The sequence below is a fragment of the Canis lupus genome, chromosome 16, assembly GCF_048164855.1.
Source record: "Canis lupus baileyi chromosome 16, mCanLup2.hap1, whole genome shotgun sequence".
NCBI lineage: Eukaryota > Metazoa > Chordata > Mammalia > Carnivora > Canidae > Canis > Canis lupus.
The window spans coordinates 22,832,068-22,859,348 of record NC_132853.1 but is presented as its reverse complement, the minus strand read 5'-3'; the positions used below and the strand labels follow the sequence as shown (position 1 = coordinate 22,859,348).

At 41.7% G+C, this 27,281-nt stretch overlaps 1 protein-coding gene across 10 annotated transcripts in view; it reads left to right on the top strand.

Moving 5' to 3' along the window:
- Positions 1-27,281, top strand: part of RFFL (ring finger and FYVE like domain containing E3 ubiquitin protein ligase) — an 88,444-nt gene that overhangs the window by 3,375 nt on the left and 57,788 nt on the right. For 2 of the 10 annotated variants that reach the window (XM_072779511.1, XM_072779505.1), the window contains exon 1: positions 17,916-18,069. The exons of 6 other annotated variants lie outside the window; for them this stretch is intronic. Coding sequence is in view for 1 of the 4 variants with exons in the window: in XM_072779515.1 (XP_072635616.1) it covers positions 1,070-1,103 (34 nt within the window). In the remaining 3 variants the exon portion in view is untranslated. Of the gene's footprint in view, positions 1-990; positions 1,104-7,008; positions 7,154-17,915; positions 18,070-27,281 lie in introns of those variants that run through there. 2 more of the 10 variants (XM_072779515.1, XM_072779508.1) reach the window with 2 other exon arrangements.

The window sequence follows — 27,281 nt, the reverse complement described above, 5'->3', positions numbered from 1 at the left end:
TATATTAAGAGCTTTAATAGGACTTTTAATAGGTTATTCTGTTACATTTCACATGAAAGCTATCCCAGATAGGAAGGAATCACAGGCCTCAGTTCTCCCAGTTTCCAGGATTTATCAGTTGCATGGTCAAGACAGTGGTTTTATCTAATCCTATAATGCCATTCTTAGTTTAAACCCATTATCTTCCTTTCTCTTAATTAAGATGGTCATGAAGTTTCCTTGCTTCTGCAGGTTGAATGTTGCACATTTTTGATGCATTTAGGCCTGTTAACGTTCTGAATTGTAGCTAAACAGAATCCTATTGCCTGATTTTAAACATTTTCGTTTTTAAAGCAAGCATAAAAGTTATGTATCCTCTGGGGGAAACCAGCTTTTAAAATCTGTTAGAAAAACCAAATCTGGTTTTTCCAGCTTTGTACCAATGTGAAATCTTAACCTTTCCTTTCTGGTTTCTCCAGTACTGTGACTAGTGACCAATAGTGAATGAGGAACGAGAGCTGTTGGGAGATCCTAAAGTCTTAATGAATCAGCAAAAGAAGGTCTCATTGTATTCAGTGCAGTTTTTAGCCTTTTTAGTGTGTTTTATTGCAAGGAGTTCCCAAAAGCCAGCCAGCCAGCCATTCCTTGAAAGCTGCAGTTCGAAGCTGAGTCACTAAGGGGTTCTTTAAAAGTACAGATTTCTCAGCCCCACCTCCTGGAGATTTGATTGAGTGGATAAGCGATGACCAAGAATCTACATTAAAAAAAAAAAAACAACACTCTGGCCTCTATTTCCAAAGAGCTCCCCAAGTGATTCTGATCAGCATCCAGGTTTGGGAGCCACTGTTGCATTGCTTTGAAATTCTTTATAAATGGTTGTCCCTTTAAAGCCATCATTATGTTATCCAGGATGTTTGATTTGCTAGAATAGCCCATTTCCTAGTCATGACAGATAACAAAGAGCTTTTATAACTTTTATGTAAATTACTTTACAGAGAGGCTCCCCCACCCCACTGCTGTATTATCTATCAGGAGTCATGAGGGAGGGTTGGTGAAAGTAGCTTCCTTTATTTCCTGAGTGGACAAATGAATGATAATGTGGAAACAACTGGAGGTCGGAATTGGTAGGTGAATCTAGTTATGATCAGTGTTGGTGGGGGTGGGGTGCCTGGGAATTCTCCGCGTGTAGAATTTAAAAATAAAGCCGACTTGCCAGATGTTTCACTGCTTCGTAGCTGAAGCGCTTATGGAAAATAATGGAGGCTTAATAGTCAATACAGTTTAGTCACAGGTCCTTTGCTGAGTTCCCGGAAGGAAGAAAAAGTGCTGAAGTACAGAACCATCCGCGTTAAAACAGAATCAGGGCACTTACGATATGTTAAGGAATTAAACTTGGGGAAAGCCTAACAATTTAGGAAATTGACACATCTGGTTATGAATCCCAGCTCTTCTGCCTCCTGGCCATGCTACTTCAGGCCCCTTCCTTAATTGCCATCAGCTTCATTTTCTTCATCCCCAAGATGAGAATAATACCTGCTGGGATTGTTACAGGGCTTAAAAGAGAGAACATATTATTCTTTATGTATGCAGTTGCAGGCAACTGCATGAATGTTCCCTTCTACTTTTCTGCTAGGATCTTTATTCCAAAGGCTGAAGATGTCTTTCTGAATTTGCTTTCTCTCAACTCTTTCCAGGAGTATCTACTCCCACAACTCTTATTTAAGAGTCTATGAGAGAGTGAGGACTGAAGTTAGGAACTGGATGATAGGGATAAAGAAGAGTGAGTCCTAGGACATTCAAAAACATTTTTGAATGAGTGGAGCACAGGCATATATCCAGAGTTACTGTCCGTGTGTATCTGTCATCCATCTGGGTGGTAGCCGGGGCACTCCCCTTAGGCCAGGAGGCTCTAAGGGTGGCCCCGTGAAGTGGTAGCTGACATCCATTTTTTCCCCCCTCATCTTCCTTTCTCCCTTTTGGTGTCTTTTGTCTCTCTTTCCCTCTCTCTTCCCTTCCCATCTTTCAAAGTGCTCTTGCTTTCGACTTGCCAATCATGCCACAATAATCGCAGGCTAGGCCCCTGAAACTCCAGGCTAAAAGAGGTTGCTGGTTGCTAACACCTGTCTCCCAGCTAAATGAATAGGCCCCTTTGTAGGCAGGATGTTTAAAAAAGCTGATTAGTACAATGCTGGCTTAAAGGACCTATTAATGATACAGCATATGTAAATCAGAGAGTGATTCAAAGCCATTTTAGAGATTTGTTTCTTATATTAGATATTTTTTATATTGAGTTATGATGTTGGTTGAAATTTTATATCTAAACCACGAATCCGTTTATTACCTAAACAGACTAATTTTTGTCATTTGATTGGGGATCATTTATATTCTAGAGAAGTTTCTACCCTTAAGGGCCTTTGTATTGTTCAGCAAATGTCTAACTAGTGTGTAATACAATTAAAGTTTTGTTCACTGTGCTGCTGACATAATTAGTTTAATTTCTGCTCCTTATATATTTCTCTTGGCAGCTGGGAAATTAAAATACTAGACGTTGCATCAAACTGCTTTTTTTCGAGGGGGTGATTTTACTGTCAGTTGAATGGACTTAGGCCCCAGGGTACATTTTTTAAGATGTCTTATTCAACTTTCCTGTAATAGTCTTCTTTCTCTCCATAGAATTAATGTATTAAGACACATAATTGGCTATTTAAGCATTCAGAAGAGACCATGTTTGGCCTTTACCCTGTGATTATATTTTTCCCTCCATCTCTTTGGAGGGCAATGTGTGTAATTTTTGAAACCCTGAAGTATATTACACTTACATGAGCCCATGAACTTTTGCAAAGACAGGAGAATGGAATGGTTTTCTCTGATAAGGTGTATTATGTAATTCCCTCCCCAAATCACTGCCCTGTTCTTTTTAGATCATAGTGTCTGCAGACCTGATGTGAGAGTGGAAAAGCTGTGATGCCTGGCAAATCCTCTTCACAATTTCTCTGTGATACATTTCACAGAAATGGCTCTAGTCTTTAGAACAGAAGTTGCTCTCAAGGAGACTTTACATTTAATTACGCTAATCCACACTTCATTTCCTACAGGATTCTTGGAGAGATTCTCACCAGGCTGCGATTTCACGGAGTCATGACTTAACGCTGGTTTTTATCTCCTGTTAAGGCTTCCAACTTTTTTTTTTTTTTTTAATGGAAAGTGACCTTGGTCTGGTAATTTCTTCATTGACCTCTCCTATAAAAAGATAAGCAAAAAAAAAAAAAGATAAGCAAAACTGTCTCGCTCCCTCAGCAGCCTTTTTCAGCAGTCATGCCCCATGTTGCTTTTGCATTTCTACAAAATTGTTTTGAGTAAGTGCTACTTGACTTTTTAAAACTGCCCTTTACCGGTGCTGCAGGTTAGGCCTTCCTCTCCTGGTTTAATGTACTCATGCTTTTGCTGGAATTGTGTGGATTTCATTGTTTCTGGGTTGTAGAGTGGTCAGGGTGCCCTGGGACAGCTGTTTTTTCCACCAGGGCCCAGTTCTAAAAGTAGGGGAACCCACCCCCACTTGAACTACCAGGAGCCAGTCTGATTGCTGAAGACATTTTAAGTGCCTTGATCCTCTTTAAAGAAAGAAATGGTGCCTAGTCATCCTGAAACTTTCAGGAAGTTTGGCTAACTGGAGGCTCTGCTGGACTCTGAGTAGTTAAATGTAATTCGTTAGTAATCAGCACCCATTGTTTATTTGCAACTGCTGGATTATGTTAAAAGACTTGCAAAAAAAAAAAAAAAAAGCTTTTCTTAAGTAAATGTAGCATCCTCCTCTCCCACCCCGTCCTGGTCCTCGTTGTGGTTTACTCTTTTCATTTGCTTTGGAAATCTTTCAATCTCTGTCCAGATCTCATGCATATAGATTTACGGCACAGGAATCAATATATTAGATCCTAAAATACATAGGGAAGTGTGTTGTCTCCAGCATTTCTGTGATTCTTACTTTTTTTTTTTTTTAATTTTAGTAATGATTAAGACACCTGCCTGAGAAATAACCGAACCTCATCCTCTCTCTGCTTCCAACCTTTCCCTAAGTCTTGAATCAGTGGGCCCACAATGAATTAATTATACTTCCTCTTGACCATGCTAAATTATTATTTTACATGGTGTGGAAGATTCACCAGAGCATAAGCCTTTATTCGAAAATACTGGACAAAAGGAGCATTCTAGTTTGGAGAAAGAGAGCAGAGTGTTTTCTAGGGCTTGCTTTAGCAGGAGTGGGTCAGCTGAAGTTCAGCTGGTTTGAGGAATCTGCAGTCAAGGATGATTCTAGGAAGAGGGAGGAATTGTTTTTGCAAATTAGCAGCCATTGTTTGGACATTTTGGATTTTTCAGAGAGGTGAAGAGGGTGAGTTAGGGGCTGACCGAGGTGGGGAGGAATGAGTGCAGGTGCTCAGACTTGCACAGTCCAGTGGAAAATTCTTAGTCTTTCAGTTTCTCTCACATTTGTCTACCTTTGTTTCTACCTTTCAGGCACTACTGGATTCAGGCACCATTCTTGGTCGTTTCATTTACTGATGGAAGAGTTTGCTTGATCATTCAGAGTATGAGCTGAAGTTTATCTTTGTTAGTGTTTGCTATAAAATAGATGGGGAGAGGAGCGTTAGAATATTCCCAGAGAGCTTGATAGGCCACTCCATCTTCCCTGCTCCCCTCACCATATAGTGAGACCCAGCACTCCAGGTGACTCTGAATCGTCCACGCCCATGCCCACTGGCCTATTTCAGTGGTTCCTAACTCTGGATTGTTGACACAGTTGCAGACCTGCAGCTTGATGAGTAGGGACAGTGAGCCAACCTGTTAATGGGAGACATAAAAATTATACTTAATTCTGCGACTTTGCCTCCAGATGATCTTCCATCAATTTCCTAAATATTATTTATTTGATAAAATTTTTCATATAGCAGATCAACATGTCTTTTGTACTACCAAAACTAATATTAAAAAGGAAAATACAGGGATCCCTGGGTGGCGCAGCGGTTTGGCGCCTGCCTTTGGCCCAGGGCGCGATCCTGGAGATCCGGGATCGAATCCCACGTCAGGCTCCCGGTGCATGGAGCCTGCTTCTCCCTCTGCCTGTGTCTCTGCCTCTCTCTCTCTCACTGTGTGCCTATCATGAATAAATAAAAATTTAAAAAAAAAAAAAAAAAAAAAGGAAAATACATTGACAATTATATCTCAGTTGGCTTTTATTTGAGATGCAAGCTGTCCATACCTGGACTGTTACTTGTGGAAACACAAACAAACATAAAAATAAGCCACTGGCTTTATTCAGGAGGGATTGGTACAAAATTCAAGAGTTCTAAATACCATGTCAAGAAAGCAGTTTTTGATGCCATAGAATGTAAATATTTGCGTGTAATTTACATTTGTTCCTTCCAACCAAACAATTTTTTTAAGGCTCTTTGCCCAATGTGGGGCTCAAACTCACAACCTCGAAATCAAGAGTTGTGTGCTCCACTGACTGAGCCAGCCAGGCACTACTCCTACAACATCATTTTTTAAAATGGGAAAAAGTTGGGGCACCTTACTGGCTCTGTTAGTGGAGCTTGCAACTCTTGATCTCTGGGTCATGTATTTGAGCCATACTTTTGGTGTAGACATTACCAAATAAGTAAATAAATAGGGGCCCCTGGGTGGTTCCATCAGCTGAGGGACCGACCAACTCTTGATTTTGGTTCAGGTCACGCTCTCAGGGTTGTGAGAACCTCACCGGGCTCTGTGCAGAACAGGGAGTCTGCTTGAGATTCTCTGTCTCCTTCTGCCCCTCCCTCCACTGCATGTGCTGAGTGCTCTCTCTCAAATAAACATTTAAAAATAAATAAAATGGGGAAAAAGTTGAAATTTGTTGTTACATTTTACAAATATTATAAAAGCATATTAAGATATGCTTTCTATAAGTTTTAATATACTGATTTAAAAATATTCTTTACCTAAGATAATTTCTTTATCGAGGATTATGCACAAATGATGACCTTTTTTTATTTCTAAAAGCATTGGTAACATCATCTATTGCTAATCTCAAATTTTAGCATGACCAGAATCTCCTGAGCACTTGCAAAAAAAAAAATCCAGTTTTCTGATTCCTAGCCTAGACCTAGAGAATCAAGAGTGTTTGGGACTGAAATTTGGGATTCTGATGGCAAGGACTACCATGATGGTGGTGATGTTGAGAAATTCTGTAATTAGGGGGCTGCCTTTATTTTGCAGTGGAGGGATTTAAGGCACACAGGAGTTTAAGACACTTTGAATAGCATTGTTCTGAGTGGTACTGAGGAGATCATTTTCTTCCTTATGCTACTTGTAGATGAAGCAACCAGCTGAGCACTCCCATTCCTACTTGGGGAGAGAAGTATTGCCTGGTGATTTGCTAGACCACGACCACAATTTTTACTACTTGGAAATTAGGTGAAGGATGCTTACTTTTAATATGCTTAAGAATAAGGCAATAAAACTTGAATTTGGTAAAACAAAAACAAAAAAACAAAAAACAAAAAAACAAAAAAACAAAAAAAAACTTGAATTTGGTGCCTGAATCAGGAGGGATATTTACCTCTTGACTAAATACTAAAAAGGAGTTTTCAACTTCTTGGCCTTTACTCATAGTTAATAAAGCTGCTTAAAAGTAGAAGACAGAAAGTAAAATTTGGGGGTGTACAGGTTTTTTTTGGCACTGAAGTTTGCTTTTTAGAAACCTTTATAAGTAGTCTAGGAACAAGAGTTGTTTGTATTGCTATAATATCAAAATGAATGTTGATATGGAACAGGGGGAAGTATCTCTGCGTGCTTTGCATCCTAGTCGAATTGCTTAGTTGGATGAAATGTCAAACTTGATAGATTATTGGAGCTGTTATTTTGGTGGTTAAACAAAAATGAAACTGTTGTGGATGTTCACAAGAACACTGTTCTCTGTGTCTGGACTTTGCACTGGAGAAAGTTTCAATTGTTCAGAAGCAATACTAGTTAGAAAATGCGGCTTCTGTGGCTCCTAGCACAGCTGTCTAAATTACCAGCTCTACTGGGGCCTTTGGACAAGCATTGTTGAACACTTTTGGAAACAATTTATGTTTCTGATTCCAAAATGTCTGTGGTTGTTCCCTGAATAGTTGGGAAGCCTAGAAATGGAGAAAGAAAGGTATGGTACTGTGTCTAGATTTTGTGTGTGTGTGTGTGTCTAGATTTTTTAAATCAAAACTTTAAGTGTCTCTAGAACAAACTTCACCTTTCTGACTGGGGCGGGGTGGGAGTTGGGGCTGTTAAGAGAATATTGACTCCCTGGGCCTGGCTTTCCCCGTTAGTGACTATTCAGTAGGATGGCATGTTGTCAGCCTGTGTACCACCAGCCTACAGAGAACTTTGGTTATTACAACCTTGATTAGGAAAGAAGGATGGGGAACATGAATGGGGGTACAGATGTTTTGAAAGTCTGTGCCTGCTGTGTGAAAGCCTTGAATTTTCACTTTGAACATTTCATTTGGTGTAAGATGTTATAAAACTGTCTTCTTTACAAAACAGCCTCCTTCTCCTATTGAAATCATATGTTGCCCATGAGAGCTTGGGAAACATTAGGCTTGCTCAGCAGGATTTATTTTACTCATTCTGTTGTGTAAAATGATACTTTTTTTCTGAATGGAATTGTATGCATTCTTTGGTGGGAGTTAGGAGAAGGCTTACTTGTGTCTAAAAGTAGAAGAGGGTTTTGTGTAAGACTAACATTTCTTTTGCTGTGTGATACTTGTCTTTGTGCCATATTTTACATGTATAAAAAATTACCAACAGTCACTGTGTACTGGCCATGTGCAGGGACTTTACTATATGAACTTATTTCATTCTCCCAACAGTTTTAGGAGTTGTAGGTCCTAGTATCTATGTTCCACAGATGTGAAAACACTGCATGGAGAAGTTAGGTGATAGGCCTAAGGCCACACAGTGTTTGAACCCTTCTGGCTGTAAAGGCCAAGCTCTCAACCACTAGGGTATAGTGGCCTCACACTACACTGTCTCATCTATGATGATTACTTTTCAGAGTAGTAGGTCCTCAGAACTAGGTTCCATTTCATATAGTAGTGGGCTTTGAATTTTTTTTTTTCTTTCAAAGATTTTATTTTTTAAAATTTATTCATGAGAGACACGGGGGTTGGGAGGAGGGCAGAGGGAGAAGCAGGCTCCATGCAGGGAGCCCGATGAGGGACTGGATCCTGGGTCCCCAAGATCACACCCTGGGCTGAAAGCAGGTGCTAAACCGCTGAGCCACCCAGGCTGCCCTGAAATTTTATTATACATGGGCCTCCTTGTGTGGAATGTGATTTAAAAATGATATTAGTGATACCTGTTAGGTATTTTTCTAGTTCTGTTAGCACTGAAGGATTGTTGTATTGTTTATTCCTAATTCTAATATTATAATGATATTTGATGTATAAACCAGTCACCCTTAAGCACATTCAACTAAACAGCTAAAGCATTGGCTTAGAGAATTCATTGGTGGCAGTTCATTTTTCAGGTTTTTTTTTTTTCTTGTCAAGGGAGTGTCTTCCTGTTTGTCAGTAGGCCTTCTCTTATACATAAGATGTATAGATGTTCTGGCCTCATGTTGTAAGTGATAGTGGCATAAATGGTGACAGGCCACTTTCAGGAAGAAGCCCTGATCAGTATAGAAAGTAAAACTTTGCTATCTGGGCTTGAGATCTGTGTCCTGCTTCCCTTACTAGGAGGGCCCTGTGAGGACTGGCCGAAGAATCACAGAGGAAGCGCGTCACTGAAAGTTTTTCTGCTAACCTCTGCCTCACATTTTGGAGGCTCCTAAGACTTTTGTAAGAAAAGCTAGTTGTGGTTAAGAAGCCTGTCACATGTGAGATGCCTGGTGTAACCACATCTTTCACAATTTCTTTGTCTAATTGCTGCAGTGTTTTGATGCTTTTGATTTCAAGCAGGACAGTTTTGGCTGAATGCTGAGCTGGAACTACAGCAGAGTTCACTCTGCACTGGTTACTTCTGCCTTTTGGTTCATTTCTTGTGGCTCCAGGGGAGCTCAGATCGAAAGGAGAGGAGGGTTGGGGGAAATGCAGGGAGGGGAGGGGTGGGGCACAGGTAGTGCCTGAAATGTGTTTCAGGTCAATGGGCCAGCAATTGATCCATACCTAAAAAGTCCGTGTCCTTCCCCACCCCCCACATAGTAAGGACTGCAAAATAATAAGAAATGTGATCTGCTCTACAAACTTTTCGCTTTTCTGAGTTCTCTGTAGTGATTGGACAGTGGAATGAGCAATTGTCACATCATCCCTAAATCTTTGGCAGCCAGCCATCTGTTCTCTCACTCTCTAATTTTGTCATTTCTGAAATGTTAGGGAAATGGATCATAACAATTCATGACCTTCTCAGATTGGCGTTTTTCACTCAGCACAATGCCCTCCATCCAAGTTGTGTGTAGCAATAGCCCATTCCTTTTTATTGCTAAGTCATATTCCATGGTGTGGATGTGCCACAGTTTCTTTATTCATCTACTGAAGGCCATTTTGGTTGTTTCCAGCTTAAAACTGTTGTGAACAGGGATCCCTGGGTGGCGCAGCGGTTTAGCGCCTGCCTTTGGCCCAGGGCACGATCCTGGAGACCCGGGATCGAATCCCACGTTGGGCTCTCGGTGCATGGAGCCTGCTTCTCCCTCTGCCTGTGTCTCTGCCTCTCTCTCTGTGTGTGACTATCATAAATAAAAAAAAAAAAAAAAAAAAAAAACTGTTGTGAACATTTGCATGCACGTGTTTTTTGGACATATGTTTTAATTTCCCTGGGTTAAGTGCCCAGGAATGCAGTTGCTGAATCTGATGGGGAATATACGTTTAGCTTTTTAAAGAAACTGCCAAATGGTTTTCCAGAGTGGCTGTACCATTTTACCATTTTATAGTCCCACCAGCAATGTAAGATTCAATTTCTCTGCATCCTTGCCAGCATTTGGTATTGTCGACATTTTTTATTTTAGCTTTTCTACTAGATAGCATATCTGGTTTTTAAGTTCATCAGATAATTTGGTAAGACTGATCTGACTGACGAAGAGCAAAGATTTTTGAGCCATCTTGTTGTTAGCCCACTGTGTGGCTGTCTCTGTACAGCATTCAGTGGTCTGTTGATTTGCTCTTTAATTCCTTGGCTGTGGTTTCCTTGAGACAGGGAGACCAACCAAGACTCACTTTGGGGGAAGTAAGAACTGTGAGCCTGAGAATCTCTCCTTTTACCTCATAGTACCTACCACAGCATCACTTCTAGCACAGTGCTACCAATGATGGTGAACAAATAGTGCTATCCCCAAATTATGAAGTTCTGGTTAATTCTTTAGAAATTTGCCTCAGTGGGGATGTCTGGGTGGCTCAGGGGTTGAGCGTCTGCCTTCAGCTTAGGGCCTGATTCCAGAGTCCAGGGATCGAGTCCCACATCGGGCTCCCTGTTAGGAGTCTGCTTCTCCCTCTGCCTATGTCTGTGTCTCTCATGAATAAATAAATCTTAAAAAAAAATTGCCTCAATGAATATAGCTTTCAATATGCTGAAAATTTGGCTTAGAATGGCCCTGTTAGCTTGTTCAAACTGTTTGTCAAGTAATCTTAGGTACCCTATTTCTGGTAAAATTAATTATCTTATGCCTCTAATGTTAAAATACTAAAATAGCACAGAAGTGTACATATAACACAGAAAGTGAACCTTGTCCTTATCAGAAGTAACTACTATTAAATGGTTCTAGACTTTTAAAAAAAGCCTGCCTTCCTTCCTTCCTTCCTTCCTTCCTTCCTTCCTTCCTTCCTTCCTTCCTTCCTTCCTTCCTTCTTAGAGCACGCAGGCATGCACAAGCGCTGCAGGAGAGTTGGTGGGAGACAGGGAGGGAAAGGGAGAGAATCTCAAGCCGACTTTCTGTGCCCAACTCAGGGCTCCATCTCACAACCCTGAGATCATGACCTGAGCCAAAATCAAGAGTCGGACGGTTTAACCCACTATGCCACCTAGGCACCCCATTGATTCTAGACTCTTAAATTGTAGGTTTTGTATCTTTTTTCTAAGATTTTATTTTTTTATTTATTCATTCAGGAAAGACAGAGATTAAGAGAGAGAGAGAGAGGAGGCAGGCAGAGACACAGGCAGAGGGAGAAGCAGGCGTCCCGGGTCTCCAGGATCACGCCCTGGGCCAAAGGCAGGCACCAAACCGCTGAGCCACCCCAGGATCCCCTGTATCTTTTTTTTTCACTCTATGTTCATATGCATGTATATATTTTTTTAAAGATTTTATTTATTTATTCATGATAGAGAGAGAGGCAGAGACACAGGCAGAGGGAGAAGCAGGCTCCATGCAGGGAGCCCAACGTGGGATTCGAGCCTGGGTCTCCAGGATCGCGCCCTGGGCCAAAGGCAGGTGCCAAACCGCTGCGCCACCCAGGGATGCCTGCATGTGTATTCTATGTGTGGTTCCCGACTGCTGTTCTACTAATGCTTTTTTGTTTTCAATGGGCATGTATTATGGGCATTTTCCCTGTGATTTTTTTTTTTTTTTTTGGTGGTAGTGTTCCCTTATAAAAGGGATGAGAGATAACTTTGAAAGATCTAAACAGAATATATTTTATTCCCTGTTACATAGGCTTGAGTTGAAACAAGGTTGTAGCTTGGTTTGCAAGGAAATCAGTAGAATTCTGGATATTAGAATCTACCTATCCATTTTATTATAAATAATGCAAGTTTGATTTTATGAACCTTGAAGAAAGCAGGAACTGTGAGCAAAATAATCTTTGGAAAATGTACAGTCCTTTGGGTATTCGTCTGCTCATCAGGTGCTTAGTCAGATGAAGTGTTTTCTTAAGTGCTACTGAAATGCACAGTTCAGTCTTTATTTTGAAATCCCCTCCCCCTCCCCTTCTCTCTGTCTTCCATTATTTTGATTACCTTCATGGGACATTCAAGCTGTGTAGTCTTACCCTTTTATTTCCATAGCCTACATAAGCCAGTTTGAAGATTAACTGTAGGTGAACAGGTAACCTTATCTACTTGGCTAGAAATTACCCATGCACATGAAACACATGTCAACAAAGGCCACCTAGTCTTGGGAACCTGCGAGAAGGTAACTTAATCTTGTGGCATTTTTAGTGGAAACCAATGGGAAAAGTTAGGAAGTTTGTTATTGGAGGCAGGGCATGAATATGGGAGGTGGCAGGGAGTAGAGAGAAAGAAGAGAGCATGTGTGGATGTATTTGAGGAGGAGAAGAATCCAGAGGCACACAGTAAAGAATTGTGAATTCAGGAGATCTGCAGAGTTGAATGATAGAATCTTTGTTCTGAGAGGAGCATGGGCAGGAGGGTGGTTACTGGGGGTAGGACCAGTGCTTACTAGTCACTTCGTTATGAAGCTATAGGAATCGTTCAGGTGATGGAATTGGATGACAAGGGCCTTTTCCTGCCATTCTGTATTAGCAGCTCTGGGGGCGGGGGAGAGGAGATGAAGAAGAAATAGCTTTGTATAGAAAGTTACACTGTCGAATGGTTCCAAGATTTCTGTTGCCAGGTTTCCAGAGTGAGTTGCCCAGGATAGCAGTTTGGTTGTGTCACTGACTTCCTTTCCCCCCATCTTGTTATTAGGACCTCAGCCTGTGTCCTGTCAGCTTTGTACTCTTCCTTTTCCTGCAGGCTTGCTACTTTTTCAATTCCCTAACATTTAGGGATCTCGTATTTCACTGTGCCTGAGGTAGGCAGTTGCCGCACCCTTGATATTGGATACCTTTCTGAACTCTTACACTGCAGCAGATCATTAGGTCCCCACAATTATATTACAGGACAGATCCTGGTAACTGTACCAGTGGAGACAGACTGACTTCGCGTGCCCTTACGCAGCTCTGGGGGTGTTGTGCGGCCAAGTGCTGTGAGGCAGGCTGAGCCTCACCCTGTGCCAGTTCTGCATCTGAACATGAAAGTGGCTCGTTAAAGATTAAACGGACAGCCTGGTCCTTCTGGCCCCAGGATGGAATGATCCCCACCATGGCGACAGCCTTTGTTTCCCAGGAGAGGCCATTTTATACAGGAGGTTTGTGCTTCCAAATGTTACAGGGAGCCTGCGTTGGCTGATGCTGCGGTGATAAGTTGGCATTTGGGTACTCTGAAGACATATGAGCTATATAGCATCCCATGGTTTGAATTTCTGGGCAAAACTGCCTCATCAGGAACTCAAAAGCCTCTACTTTGAACCTGTGCCTTTGGGGAGGTTTTATCCTTTGTTTTATTTGACTATTCTGTTGAATCAAGTGAACTTTAATTTTCACAGCCATAAAAATTCCATTAAGCCCTTTCTACTGCATCCCAGGTGTGAAAATGTCTCTGTATAACGACTGTGGGTGACAGCTGAAATCTTTAAGAGTAGTTAGGATAATTGTCTCTGGAGGCTTGAAGAAAATAACGGTCCAATTGACAAAATAAATACAGTTTAGTTCTTGTGGGTAAGGGGACTTATGTCTAAGACCTACTCTGTTGAGACTACTATTCATTTTGGTGGTCTTTAAAACAAAACTTTTCATTTTTGAACAGTGCTCAGGGAACATAGCTGTATGACCGGGCTCTCAAAATATCCAAGGCCCACCTGCATCAGAATCACATGGGAGAGGGAGATTCTTATTGAAAATTCTGATTCTTTTTTTTTTTTTTAAAGATTTTATTTATTTATTCATAGAGACAGACAAAGGGACAGAGGCACAGGCAGAGGGAGAAGCAGGCTCCATGCAGGGAGCCCGACATGGGACTAGATCCAGGGTCTCCAGGATCACACCCCAGGCTGCAGGCGGCGCTAAACCGCTGCGCCACCGGGGCTGCCCGAAAATTCTGATTCTGAGGCCTCTCTCCACTTGCATTAATCCAGAATGTCTGAGGGACTGGGATGGGAAATAATCATTTTCAATAAGCACCCCTGTTGATTGTTAAGTACCCCAGAGTGGATTCTCCAGTATCCTAAAATTTACTTCATTTTTCATGCTTAATTTCTGTGATTTATTAGATGCTAGATGTTTGGTTGATGCTCATTTGTCTTTTTTGAAGAGGAGGTGCTCTATTTCTTTTTCTTTTTTTTTTTTTTTTTTTAAGTTGTAAGATCCTAGAACTCCAAAGATTAGAATTTGGTAATGTCCCTATTCTCAACAAGGTGAGATAGCCAGCCACTGGTTCCTTCCTGGAAACTTTGATTTATCAATTCTACCCTTCTAAGTAAGAAAAAGGATATGGGTATAAATAAGTTTAATTTTGCTAAAAAGAATAAATGTGCAGTATCATTTAGGATGTTGGGGAGGGGAAAATAGGTAAAAGGGAGCTGTTAGGAAAGAATGAGAAAGGGAAAAGATTAGTTCATGAACAGTAAAAAATTTAAAACTAACCCAATTTTAAATTACCGAGTAATATTTGACTATGTAGTCCTTGCTAAAACAAAACAAAAAAAATTTCAAATACTCAATAAAGCTAAAAATACCTTCTTGATTTACTGCCCCCACTGTAGTTCCCTTCTGGTGTGTGTATCTTTTTGTATTTGGTAATTTTCCATGGATTTGGAAGACTAAAGGATCCTGAGATGTGAGCATTTTTATTTTTCTTTTGACACCTATTTGCTGTTTATAAAGTTAGATCTCCTGCAGGAAAAAAAAAATGTGGCCTATAAATGGGATTATGTATTCCTGTTCAAGAAAAACAGTGAGTATGAGTGTGTGCAAATTTTAATACACACACTGAATATCTCTTGTGACCACCCATAAAATGGACCTTTAGATGGTGAATAACTTGTCTGAGTTTTTTTTTTTTTTTTTTAAGATTTTATTTATTCATGAGACACAGAGAGAGGCAGAGACACAGGCAGAGGGAGAAGCAGGCTCCCTGTGGGACTCGATCCCTGGTCTCCAGGATCAGGCCCTGGGCTGAAGGCAGGCGCCCAACCGCTGAGCCACCCAGCACCCCACTTGTCTGAGTTTTAAGATAATGGATTGAGAGAACTTACTAAGCACAAAGCCAAATTATTTTTATTTTTCTTTTTTTTTTTTTTTTTTTTAATTTTTATTTATTTATAATAGTCACACACAGAGAGAGAGAGAGAGGCAGAGACACAGGCAGAGGGAGAAGCAGGCTCCATGCACCGGGAGCCTGACGTGGGATTCGATCCCGGGTCTTCAGGATCGCGCCCTGGGCCAAAGGCAGGCGCCAAACCGCTGCGCCACCCAGGGATCCCTATTTTTATTTTTCATATTGTCTCATTGTTTTCATATAACCCCATAAAACTTCAAGTGCCTGAAGTCATTTGTTCAGATTTAGCCTCTTTTTTTTTTTTTTTAAGATTTTATTTATCCATTCACAAGAGAAACCGAGAGAGAGAGAGGCAGAAACACAGGCAGAGGGAGAAGCAGGCTCTATGCAGGGAGCCCGATGTGGGACTCGATCCTGGGTCTCCAGGATCACACCCTGGGCTGAAGGCAGCGCTAAACTGCTGAGCCACCCAGGCTGCCCAGATTTAGCCTCTTTTTTTTTAAAGATTTTATTTATTTATTCATGAGACACACACACACACACAGAGAAGCAGAGACACAGGCAGGGGGAGAAGCAGGCTCCATGCAGGGAGCCCGACGTGAGACTCCAGGATCACACCCCGGGCTGAAGGCGGTACTAAACCGCTGAGCCACCGGGGCTGCCCTAGCCTCTTTTTAAAGCCCTAAACCAGTGTAATCCTCAACCTTTCCATCCTAAAAGAAGGAACTGGATTGGGGTATGGCTATATTTTGGGGAAACAGATGGGAACTGTATACAATCCCAAACAGGGAAACGACAATCTCCTCACCTGCTAAATGGTGTTTATTTTAGCAGGATCAGGAAAATCTGATGCTCTGGTCCTTGTGTTGCTCTTTGTGTAATTCGTATTTACTACCTGGGCACAGTACCATATGAATTTTCTCTTCCTTATTTAAAGTTTACTAATACATAGAATGCACCAGAAGCTTCTAACAATAATGTGTTTTTCAAAAGATGTTTCCTATTTGTCCATACCGTATGCATTGAGGGTTGCGCCATATTAGAATGTTTGTGACTTATCATCAACTACAGAAATATTTTTTAAAGTGTGGTCCATGAGATAATGGTTGCCAACTGCTGTAAAGATGCTTTTATCATTTGAAAAGAACTAATTAACACATACTGTAGGAAAACTTTTTTAAACACTGCCATTTCCTGAAAAGGAAAACACTGAAAGGGAGGAAAAGAGGGGACATTTTATAAAACCTTATAAAACTTAGTGTGGCTATCCTCCTGGAATAATGTGATTAAGGGATATTAAGCCAGTTGGATAAATAATTTTTTTTTAAATTAGCCCCTTGAAAGGAATAGAATTAAAGAGCATAGTTTTTAAACCCAAATTCTGACGGCCTGCACGTAATTATTTATTAAGTGACAAGTGGGGTTGGCCCCTAAATCCAGAGTTCATTCCATATGGACCTGCCTTGAAGGACAGACAGGGCTAGGAACGCCCATGCTGTAGAAGAGCTGATGGTTGTGGGAAGTTTTGAGCAGAGAACAGAAGGCTCTGATATGAACTTTAGTTTCTTTCTTGTCAAAAGGAGAAAAAAAAAAAAACACCACAGAAAGCAAGGACTTCATCTTTTGTATTCTTTATATAGCACCAAAGTCCATTCTAGCTGGTCAGGGCAAATTCAATAATAATTAATAGTGGTTGATGAGCCAGTCATTCTAGAATTGATTTTTTAATAAGCTGTCCAATAAATAAGAATTGACAGAGATTTAGGGATTTTTCTTTTAAAAGCAAGTGTTGGGATCCCTGGGTGGCGCAGCGGTTTAGCGCCTGCCTTTGGCCCAGGGCGCGATCCTGGAGACCCGAGATCGAATCCCACGTCAGTCTCCCGGTGCATGGAGTCTGCTTCTCCCTCTGCCTATGTCTCTGCCTCTCTCTCTCTCTCTCTCTGACTATCATAAATAAATAAAAATTAAAAAAAAAATAAAAGCAAGTGTTAATACGGTTTTCGCAGACTCTTGGATTCCTTGAGCATCCGGTAGGTGTGATGTGGGTAATGTAGCTTTAGCTGTGTGTGGCAGCTCATTAAAGCCTTCAGTTACTGACTTTCTTACTTACTTATTTATTCATGAGAGAGAGAGAGAGAGAGAGGCAGAGACATAGGCAGAGGGAGAAGCAGGCTCCATGCAGGGGGCCTGATGTGGGACTGGATCCCAGGACCCCAGGATCATGCCCTGGGCCGAAGGCAGGTGCCCAACTGCTGAGCCACCCAGGCATCCCTAGCTACTTCTTTCTTTTTTCTTTTTTCTTTTCTTTTCTTTTTCTTTTTTTTTTTTTTTGCTACTTCTTTCTTAATTAGAGATTCTGCATTGTCTAAGGAAATAGAGAGGTTAGAGATGGTCTGCTGGAGAAAAAAAGAACGGTAAGCCTGGTTAAAGCTGACAAAAATTCACTCTGATGATTTGATCAGCTAGCAATGACTGGGCAAGTTCCCCATTTCCTCTGACCCAGATGTTCTAATTTGTAAATGCAAAGTGACTTCTTTATCAGCCTCTGGGGGCAAATATTCAGGGCTGTGAACCTGCTGCCACCTTCAGTAATCTTGCTGTCCTGAGCCCCCCAGGCTGTTCTCAAATGAAATTTCAGAAAGTGACCAGTGGAGCCTTCCAGGTAATGGCTCCAGGGGCAGCTGAGCGACCAGCAGAAGGGGAATGATATATGTGCCCCCAGTTATCAGCACTCGATTAAAAAAAAAATCAGTGGGGCGCCTCTGCTTTTCTGGGTTGCAGTGGTTGGCTGAGGCTGGGTTGTTTGGGAAATAGGAGTTTTGCCTCGCATGAGTCAGCACTGCCCTCGGTAAACTGCCTGCTCTGTTGCAATCTTGCTTACCAAAGATACGTCCCCAGGCGGCACCATTCACTGCCTGAAAGCTGCTGCTGTTGGGTCCTGAGATGAGCTCATCTGAAATGGCTCCAAGGACCTCAGCGGCAAGAACTGGAGGCACCTTGCTCTCTGCTGTGGTAATGTTTTGAAACAGGCAAAATCAGGTAACCCCAGACTGTTTTCTCTTAGTTGCATTAGCTAGACTGAGCTACAGGAGGACCTGGGAAAATCCTTTCTTTTCAGAAGTTAGGTAACGCCTTAGCAATGTGGGTATCCTAAAGTCAGTCCCTCAGCCCTTTGGAGGGGGCCTTCGGGGTGAAAAGTTTCATTTCATTTGGCACCCAGATTGGTTTTATTTTTATTTTATTTTTTTTAAGATTTTATTCATTGATTCATGAGAGACACAGAAAGAGAGAGGCAGAGACAGAAGGAGAAGCAGGCTCCTTGCAGGGAGCCCGATGTGGGACTTGATCCCGGGGCTCCAGGATCACACCCTGAGCCAAAGGCAGACACCCAACTGCTGAGCCACCCAAGCGTCCCTGGATGTGGTTTTAGACTTAAGTAGACCACCTGTCATAGAAACCTTAGAGAAGACAAACATGTCAGGTTTACAGCTTTATCTGTCTTTTGCTCTTGTATTTTCTGTCCTTTTTCTGTGTCTGGGGTGAAGCAGTTTAGTCAAACTAAACCATTATTAAGGAGAGAGAGAGAAGCGAATATATATTACTACCTGTCTGATCATTGGGAATACTGAATTGTAGGGAACACTGTCTTACCAGTGAGTTTCTGTATTTCTCTCCGAATTGCTGTGAAGAACCTCCCCTCATCCCTGGTTCAGACTGCTGCTCCATCTCCTCCTGCTCTTTACATCTAAAGTTTTTAACACTTAAGTCTCGCTGCTAGGTATTTGCCTCTCTCAGAATTTGCTTCTGCTTCTTATAGTTCCCCTCAAATGGCTCAGGTTCTCTTTCACCCTAAGCCATTATACGAGCTACCTGTCTCTAAAACACCCTGTTCCACTTCACCTAGCCATCTGGCTTCAGCCTAGAAGTCACTTCTTCTATGAGGTCCCTTCTTATTCACCAAGACTGGATGAGTACTCAGGAGAACAGTGTATTTACTCTGATCATAGAGTATGTGGAGAATCAGCGCCTGTTTTGTTAGAATGATAGATGCCATGTTGCTTGGCACATAGTTGGTTCTCAGGGTAGAATGAGGAAGAACCTATACTGTACTTCTTCAACTCTGATCCTCTTATCAACCCTTTGTTATTTTGGCTTCTACCCATATTACCTTACTCATGTTTTCCTAAAGATCACGAGTAAACTCTGGGTTACCAAACCCAGTGTTGTGGCTTCGGCCTCTACCTTACTTAATCTTGGCCTGACATGTGGCACTATTGGGCTGTTCTTTTTTTTTTCCCCCCAGTGATCTTCATTTGACTTTGAGGTTACCTTGTCTCAGAATTTCCAGAGTGTCCTTCTGTTATTTCTTTGCATTCTCTTTTTGGCTATCCCATACATGTTGAGATGCTTCAATGCTTGGCATTGGGCATCTTTCCACTCTTCCCCTGCCCACCCTCCCTTACCCTAAGGATCTCAAATAGGCCCATAAATTCAGCTGTCCTCAGTATGTCTTAGCAGCCGAGCTGTCTCTCCCAAGCTTTAGATCCTTATCTCCACCTAAATACACTTTATCCAACTTGGCAAACCTACAAGAGTGGTCAAAAGGCATTTTATTTTATTTTATTTTATTTTATTTTATTTTATTTTATTTTATTTTATTTTATTTATTTATTTTTTTAAAGATTTTATTTATTTACTCATGACAGACACACACACACACAGAGAAAGAGAGAAAGAGAGAGAGAGAGAGAGAGGCAGAGGGAGAAGCAGGCTCCATGCAGGAAACCTGACATGGGACTCGATCCTGGGTCTCCAGGATCATACCCTGGGCTGAAGACAGCGCTAACTTCAGCGCTAAACAGTTGGGCCACCGGAGCTGCCCAAAAGGCATTTTAAATGGCATATGTTATCTCCCCTACTAAGTATCAGTCAGCTATCTACCTATCGCTATAGGTTTGAACTCTGTTAATTATATCCACGAGATCTTCCTGTCCATTCTGTTTATGCATCACATCACCTACAAATGCTAAATCCATGGTTGCTAAGTGCTTTTGATGATATTATTAGAATACTGTTGATTGATATGTGGCTTTTTTTCATTTCCATTGTATTGCCTTAATTTACTAGAGGTAAACTAGACATTTTGTTTAACCAGCCAGTTTTTTTCATTTCCATTGTATTGCCTTAATTTACTAGAAGTAAACTAGACATTTTGTTTAACCAGCCAGTTAAACAAACAGTGGCTTAGAATTTAGTGTGTGAATACTTTGAGGAAGGTCCTACATTCTTCAACAATTACAGGTAGCCATTCCCCCAGATGTTAAAGATTAAAGATGTTACATTTTACCCGTTTTGCCTTCAGGAATTTGATTGTAACTTGTGGTTGAAACCCTTATCAAATTTTTTTAAAAGACTGATTTTCATATTTTAAAGTAACCTTGGGCAGCCCCAGTGGCTCAGTGGTTTAGCGCCACCTTCAGCCGAGGGCCGAGGGCCTGGTCCTGGAGACCCGGGATCGAGTCCCGCGTGGGGCTCCTTGCATGGAGCTTGCTTCTCCCTCTGCCTGTGTCTCTGCCTCTCTCTCTCTCTCTCTCTCTCTCTCTCTGTGTCTATCATGAATAAATAAATACAATAAAAAAAAATAAAGTAACCTTTACCCCAAAAGTGGGGCTTGAACTCACGATTTTGAGATTAAGATTTGCATGCTCTACTGACTGAGCCAGTCAGGCCAAGCCCCCAATCAAATCTTGACTGAGTTTTTGGCCACTGCACCGTAAGTCTTTCTCTGCTTCTGTCTCCTCCACATTGTTGCTCAAGTTCTCTTTCTAAAGGCCCAAATCAGTCTTCTCATTCTCCGGTTTTCAGAGTGCCACTGGTTTCCTGTTTCCTACTTAGCTTGATAGGTTAAAGCCCTTCACAATGTGACCTTGTCCTACCTGTTACTGTTACCTGTTTCATCTCTCTCCTTTCCCCAATCATTTCTCTTCTCTCCATCCTCACCAGACTTCTCTCATTTTCCCAGTCCCTGGTTATAGCATATTGTTCTACGACTCTGTCTCTTCCTAGTGGCCTCCCCCACTCTGACTTGCAAAGTACTCATTCCACAGGAGACTTACTAGTCCATATGTGAAACTTTCCCTGCTTTCCTCAAGTAGAGTTTTTCCTCCTTATTTGGACTTCCACAGCACTGTCTGTTTTATCTAACAGACTGTTCCTTCACTGAACCTGTTCCCTGGCTTAGAGCCTGACACCATCAGACAGCGGCTGAAGTGCATCTCCAGGGTCAAACCAGTAGTCCAAACATCTTTATTAGTTTTGGCAGTATTAGAAAATTCATAAGTTCTCTTGTTTGTTGGCATGTTTTTATTTCCTATTTGATGAACTTGAGTCCATGGTGCTATTTCATATATGTTACCTGAAACCATCAGGTAACCATTCAGAATTGATTTGAAGACTTATTGGGCTTGCTGAAACTTAGTTCTACAATGTCACCTAATATTTTTATAATACTTCACAAAATTATTTCACTTGGGTCATTTTTTTTAAAGATTTTATTTATTCATGAGAGACAGAGAGAGAGAGAGAGAGAGAGAGGCAGAGACACACGCAGAGGGAGAAGCAGGCTCCATGCAGGGAGCCTGACATGGGACTCGATCCCTGGTCTCCAGGATCACACCCTGGGCTGAAGGCAGCGCTAAACCGCTGAGGGCTGCCCTACTTGGGTCATTTTGACACCTACAATACTGTGTTTTGGGTAGGATTTATTTCTATTTTATTGGTGATTATAAAGTTCCTTTTGACATTGAAGCATACACTCAGGTAAGGCTTCAGAGAGACAATATGTTTTTACATTGCATTGAGCAACTGGTTTGTCTCTTTGTAGTTAAATATACCCTATTGGGTCCTACAGAGAAGGTGCCTTTGCTCAATAGGCAAGTGCTAAAGATCTTGCCTTTTACAAGGTCACTTTACCATGGGGGTAGGAGGAGGTACCTAGTACAGAAAGGCCTTGACTGTGGTTAGAAAACTTGATGGAAATTAATGGTGTGCCCATTCCAACCTCACGTTTTTCTATTGTGCTTCAAATGTCTAGAATTTAACAAAAACCTATTTCAATATTGGAGTGTCAAACCAGGTGGATGAGTTAGCACAAGATAGTCAGCTGAGTGTTAAGAATCCAAAAGGTTTCATAGTAATTTCAGTAAATAATTACATTTGTAGGGTAATAAACTTTTGTGGTGCTTACATGCCATATTTGGGACAGCGTGGAATTGGATTGTGGAAAGATGAATGAACCATAAGGGCTAGAAAATAATCTCTGTTAGATACTGACAAGTGGCATCCAATTTTTGTCATTTTCCCCCCACTCCCACATCCCCAATACTTGAGAGGATAAAAATGATTAAAAAGTTTAAAAATAAGTCCTATCATTATAAGTTAAAAAAAACCAGGAATGATTTTAGCCTACAGAAGGAAAAGCTAAGGGATGGCTTGATTACCATCTTCTAGTGTAAGAATAGTTTTTGCCAGGGGGATTTTGATTAATTGTTCTTCCTGTACTTCAAAGATTTACGAGGAAATGAGCTTAAATTGAAGGAGGAGTAATTGTAATGAATATGGCGAAGTTTCTTGATCATCAAAGCTGGAAAACAATTGAATGATGGCTAAAAATGAGTTGAATTTCTGACTATTTCAGTTATCTACTACTGTGTAGCAAATCACCCTAAAACTTTTAGTGGCTTTAAATGACAACCATTTTATTGCTCATGATTCTGTGAGTTATAATCCAGGGAAGAAAGACATATCACTTTACTCCATGTGATTTCATTGGACTGGGGGCTCCAACATGGCTTCTTCACTCACATACATGAGTCTCTGTGCTGTTGGCTGAGCCATCTTGGTTCTCCATGAGGCTTGACTCTCTTGGTCTTTTATCATTCATTAATCAACAACATTGGGCTCCTTTTACGTGGTGGTTGGCTTCCCGGGTAGCCATAATGGCAGCTGTAGTGTCTCTTAAGGCCCAGGCCTGGGAGTCCTACATCATCACTTGCCTCATTCATTTGGTTAAAGTAAATCACAAATGTAGCCCATGTCCAAGGGGAAGGGACACAGATTCTACTTCTGGAAGTGGCAAAAGGCCATAGAGTATGGTTGAGATTGTTGTAACCAGTAATTTATTGTGACCAGTAGTTTATCCACACCAACTTTAGGGGTTTTTAATGAGATACTAATTGATACATGTTTATTGAGTGGATAGTTTAGGCATATGATTTTCAAACTTGGCTGCATATCAGAGTCACCTGGGAGCTTTTTACAAGCATGAATCCATGTTAATCATTATCTCCTGGGGGCTGTTGGCACATTTGAGACACTATGTCCTTTCTCTCAGGTGACAGTAAAATGAGGATGGGGTTGGGGAAGGGAACAAGACTAATCCTGATATGTGTAATATAAAAATAGGCATGCTGGTCTCCTCTTGCTTTCAGGCCTGGCTGAACCCTCTGCCTGGCATGTTCTCCCCTCTAGTCGGCTTGGGTTAAGTTTGTCTCCTTCAATCAGCACATCATTAAAGAATATTTTTTGATGCCTCACATTTTTTCTTCTAGTTTCTAGCACTTTTTCCCCTCATAGCATTTTTCAGTTTATAATTTTTATAATACATAACATTTGTGTGATTATTTGATACACAGTAGACAAAAATATGTCTGCTTTGCTTTCTGGTATCTAACACCGTACCTGCCTCATAAAAGGCACTCAGTATTTGTTGAATGAATAAGTGGTTGATTGAATGCATGAACGAATGAAGTGACTTGAATTCAGTTTTAAAAGGTGGTTAGAATTGTGGACAGGTGGTGCAAATGAATGGGAAATTTATGGTTCTGAAGTGGAGGTATGGCTCAAACTGCTTGGCGTAGTAATTTTAGAAGATGGAAGGAGCTGGTTTGGGAAGAGATGAAGGGTTTGGTTTTGAGTGTACTCACTGTGCGAAATTCGAGGTATGGGTATCTAGCAAGCATTTAGAAACGAGGTGCTGCAACTGAAGGGTGGGATTGATTCCAGATATATTTAGATTTGGAGTTCTCTGACTAAAGACTGTGGAATCTATTCAACAAATACTGAGCTCCCACTGTGTGCCAGACAACTGTGTTATAGGGCAGGCGAGCAGAAGTCTGGCTGATAAGGAGCCAGCTTGGTGAAAAGAGCTGTGGAGAATGTTCAGGCTGGAAAGGAACTAAAAGTGTGCAGACCTTGGAGCAACAAATAGTCTTTTTACTTTTGAGGAACTGAAAGGGGGACTGCCAAGGGATTAGAGTGAGATGAATGGGGGTAGGGGACAGTATGAGGTAAAGCCGGAGAGGAAGATGGTGGCCTTTGTGGGCTATATGGGGAGTCTAAGCTTTAATGAAAAAGCATGATGGGAAGCCACTGCAGGAGAGTAACAAGCGCTGGAAGGTTATCCTGACTACTGTATCGAGAAAAGAGAGTGGCAAAGAGGGGATCAGTCAGGAGGTGTTTGCTCTAGTTCTTGAGAAAGATAATGGCACATAGGGCAGGGTATGGCAATGTATATGGTGAGAATGGGATATTTGTGGGTAGGTTTCTTTTCATTTTTTGAGAAAGCGGGGGTGCACGCGTGAGCAGGAAGAGGGGCAGAGGGAGAGCAAGAATCCTAAGTGGGCTCCATGTCCAGCGTGGAGCCCAATGAAGGGCTTAATCCTATGACTCTGAAATCATGACCTGAGCTGAAATCAAGAGTCAGACACTTGACTGAGCCACCCAGGTGCCCCTTGATTTTAAAAGAACCAGTAGAATTCACTGGAGAAGGAAGGAGTGGTAAGTACAGAGCCCTAGTGGAATAGAGAGCAAAGGAGGAGCCAGGGAAGGACAGGGAGAAATGTTGGTCTTTGAAATCAAAGGACAGTTGAGTTACTGCAGTTTTCAGTGGAAATGCAAGGGGAAGAGTGAGCCTGCGGGAAGAACATGGGTAGGTCGCTGGTGTCTGGGGCTGCAGGGAAGTCAGGAAGGTGGAGCATTTAGGAAAAAACCCTGCATTCAGCCATCAGATCTTTGGTGACCTTGGAGAAAGGACTTTCAGTGAAGTGGAGTAGATAGAGTGAACAAGCAAAGCGTGTGACCTGCAGGGGAAGCAGGGTACTGCTGCTTTGTGGGGGAAGTAGGGAACCAAAGAGAAGGGGAAACGAGGCTTAGGGCTCACTTTCACAGACCTGCACAGAAAAGCACGTGTGTGGAGGCTGATTTGTAAAAATGGTGACAGCAGACTGTGTCTGCTGAGCACCTACTCTATGTCAGGTGCCGTGCTAGGAGCCCTCCTGAGCCTATTCTATTTATCTTTGTTTCTAAACCGGTTGCCTAATAGTGTAGTGACCTCCAAAATGGGCTTAATCCTACGACTCTGAAATCATGACCTGAGCTGAAATCAAGAGTCAGACACTTGACTGAGCCACCCAGGTGTCCCTTGATTTTAAAAGAACCAAAATGAAATACCAGATTCTAAGGGTCTGGAAGATGTTACTTTGGGGTATGGGAAGGAAATATCAGAACTATATTTTTCCATATTTTTATCTTACTCTGAAATTTTTTAGTGCTGTATTTTATTTTTATTTTTAGCTTCTGGCTTTGTTGTATTTTAGATTGAACACAGTATATTTGTACAGTGGCACTTGCCTAATTTGCTATTACATATAGATATATTGGAGATGTGCTAATTTTTTTTTTAAATGATAGAGATGGTACTCTACACTGGTCAAGTGAATAGAGGGGAGTATTTGGGATGGAAAGAAAAGAAACGCCAGAAAGGAGGAGAGGAAACTAACATGCTAAGTAGTCTGTACATTGTTTTAAACCTGTTCAAAAGGGCAGCCCCGGTGGCCCAGTGGTTTAGCGCCGCCTTCAGCCCAGGGTGTGATCCTGGAGACCCGGGATCGAGTCCCATGTTAGGCTCCCTACATGGAGCCTGCTTCTCCCTCTGCCTGTGTCTTTCGCTCTCGCTCTCTGTGTCTGTCATGAATAAATAAATAAATAAAATCTTAAAAAAAAACCTGTTCAAAACCCTGAGGCAGCACTGCTTCCCCGTTTTACACACACACAAGAAACTTGCCCAAATTCATACAGTTAGTTAAGTGGTAGAACTGGAATGTGAGACCAGGTCTGTTTTGCTTGAAAGCATCATGACCTCACTTAATCGCCCCCTTCCCATCTGCTTGATGCTCTTTCATATTTTCCCATTTAATTCTCTCATATGAAAATACCCATTTTGCAGTTGAGGAATTAGAGGTAAAGGTGAACCGGTTATTTTGTGGTCCCATATCTCATGTAGGGCATCAGCTGGACTCCTGATTCCAGTATTCCCATGGTACCACTCCTGCCTCAAAAGAAACAGTTGGAACCCAGTTGACTACTTTGGTAAAGTAGTTGAGGAGGTTTCTGATTACTTGACAAAGGAGTGAAGTGGAGGAGAGGGGCAGGGCTTAGACAAAGCAGAATAATAACTTAGTTCTTACTTTTTTTTTTTTTTAAGATTTTATTTATTCATGAAAGACACAGAGAGAGGGGCAGAGACACAGGCAGAGGAAGAAGCAGGCTCCATGCAGGCAGCCCAACGTGGGGCTTGATCCCGGGGCTCCAGGATCATACCCTGGGCCCAAGGCAGGCGCCAAACCGCTGAGCCACCCAGGGATTCCCTAGTTCCTACTTTTAAGCACTTAGTGTTGTTAAGGGCTTGTGTTAATTACCTCATTTAGGATCTCCACTCTACAGAAGCTCAAGTGAAGATCTGGGAAGTCCAGCACATTGACCGAGGTTGCACAGAAAGACTGTGAGTTCTGTCTAACTCCAGGCCCCAAATCCTAACCCCTGCATGATACTGCCCTTTGGAAAGCCGCTGTGCAGACATCAACTAGAGATGAATAAAAGACTTCTGAGCCCGGTGGTGGCTAGGTCCCAGTTGGATGAATTTGTTGAGCATCCAGTAAATAAAGTCTTCTGACGTTTCTGTAATACTTGGTAGCTCAGGTGTGGAGAGGTTGGGGAGTTAGAGGAGAAGAAAACCATAGAATGAAAGTTCAGTAAATCAAAAGAGTTCCATAAATCCTGCCTCAAGGTGTAGGACTGGTGAATTGCAATGGATTGTTGTTAAAGAAAGTTGTATTTGAAATTCATTTTTATAATAAATGTTGTGGTTCTGTTTGATGCAAGGTATATCAGGATATGTAGGAAAGAATGCAAAG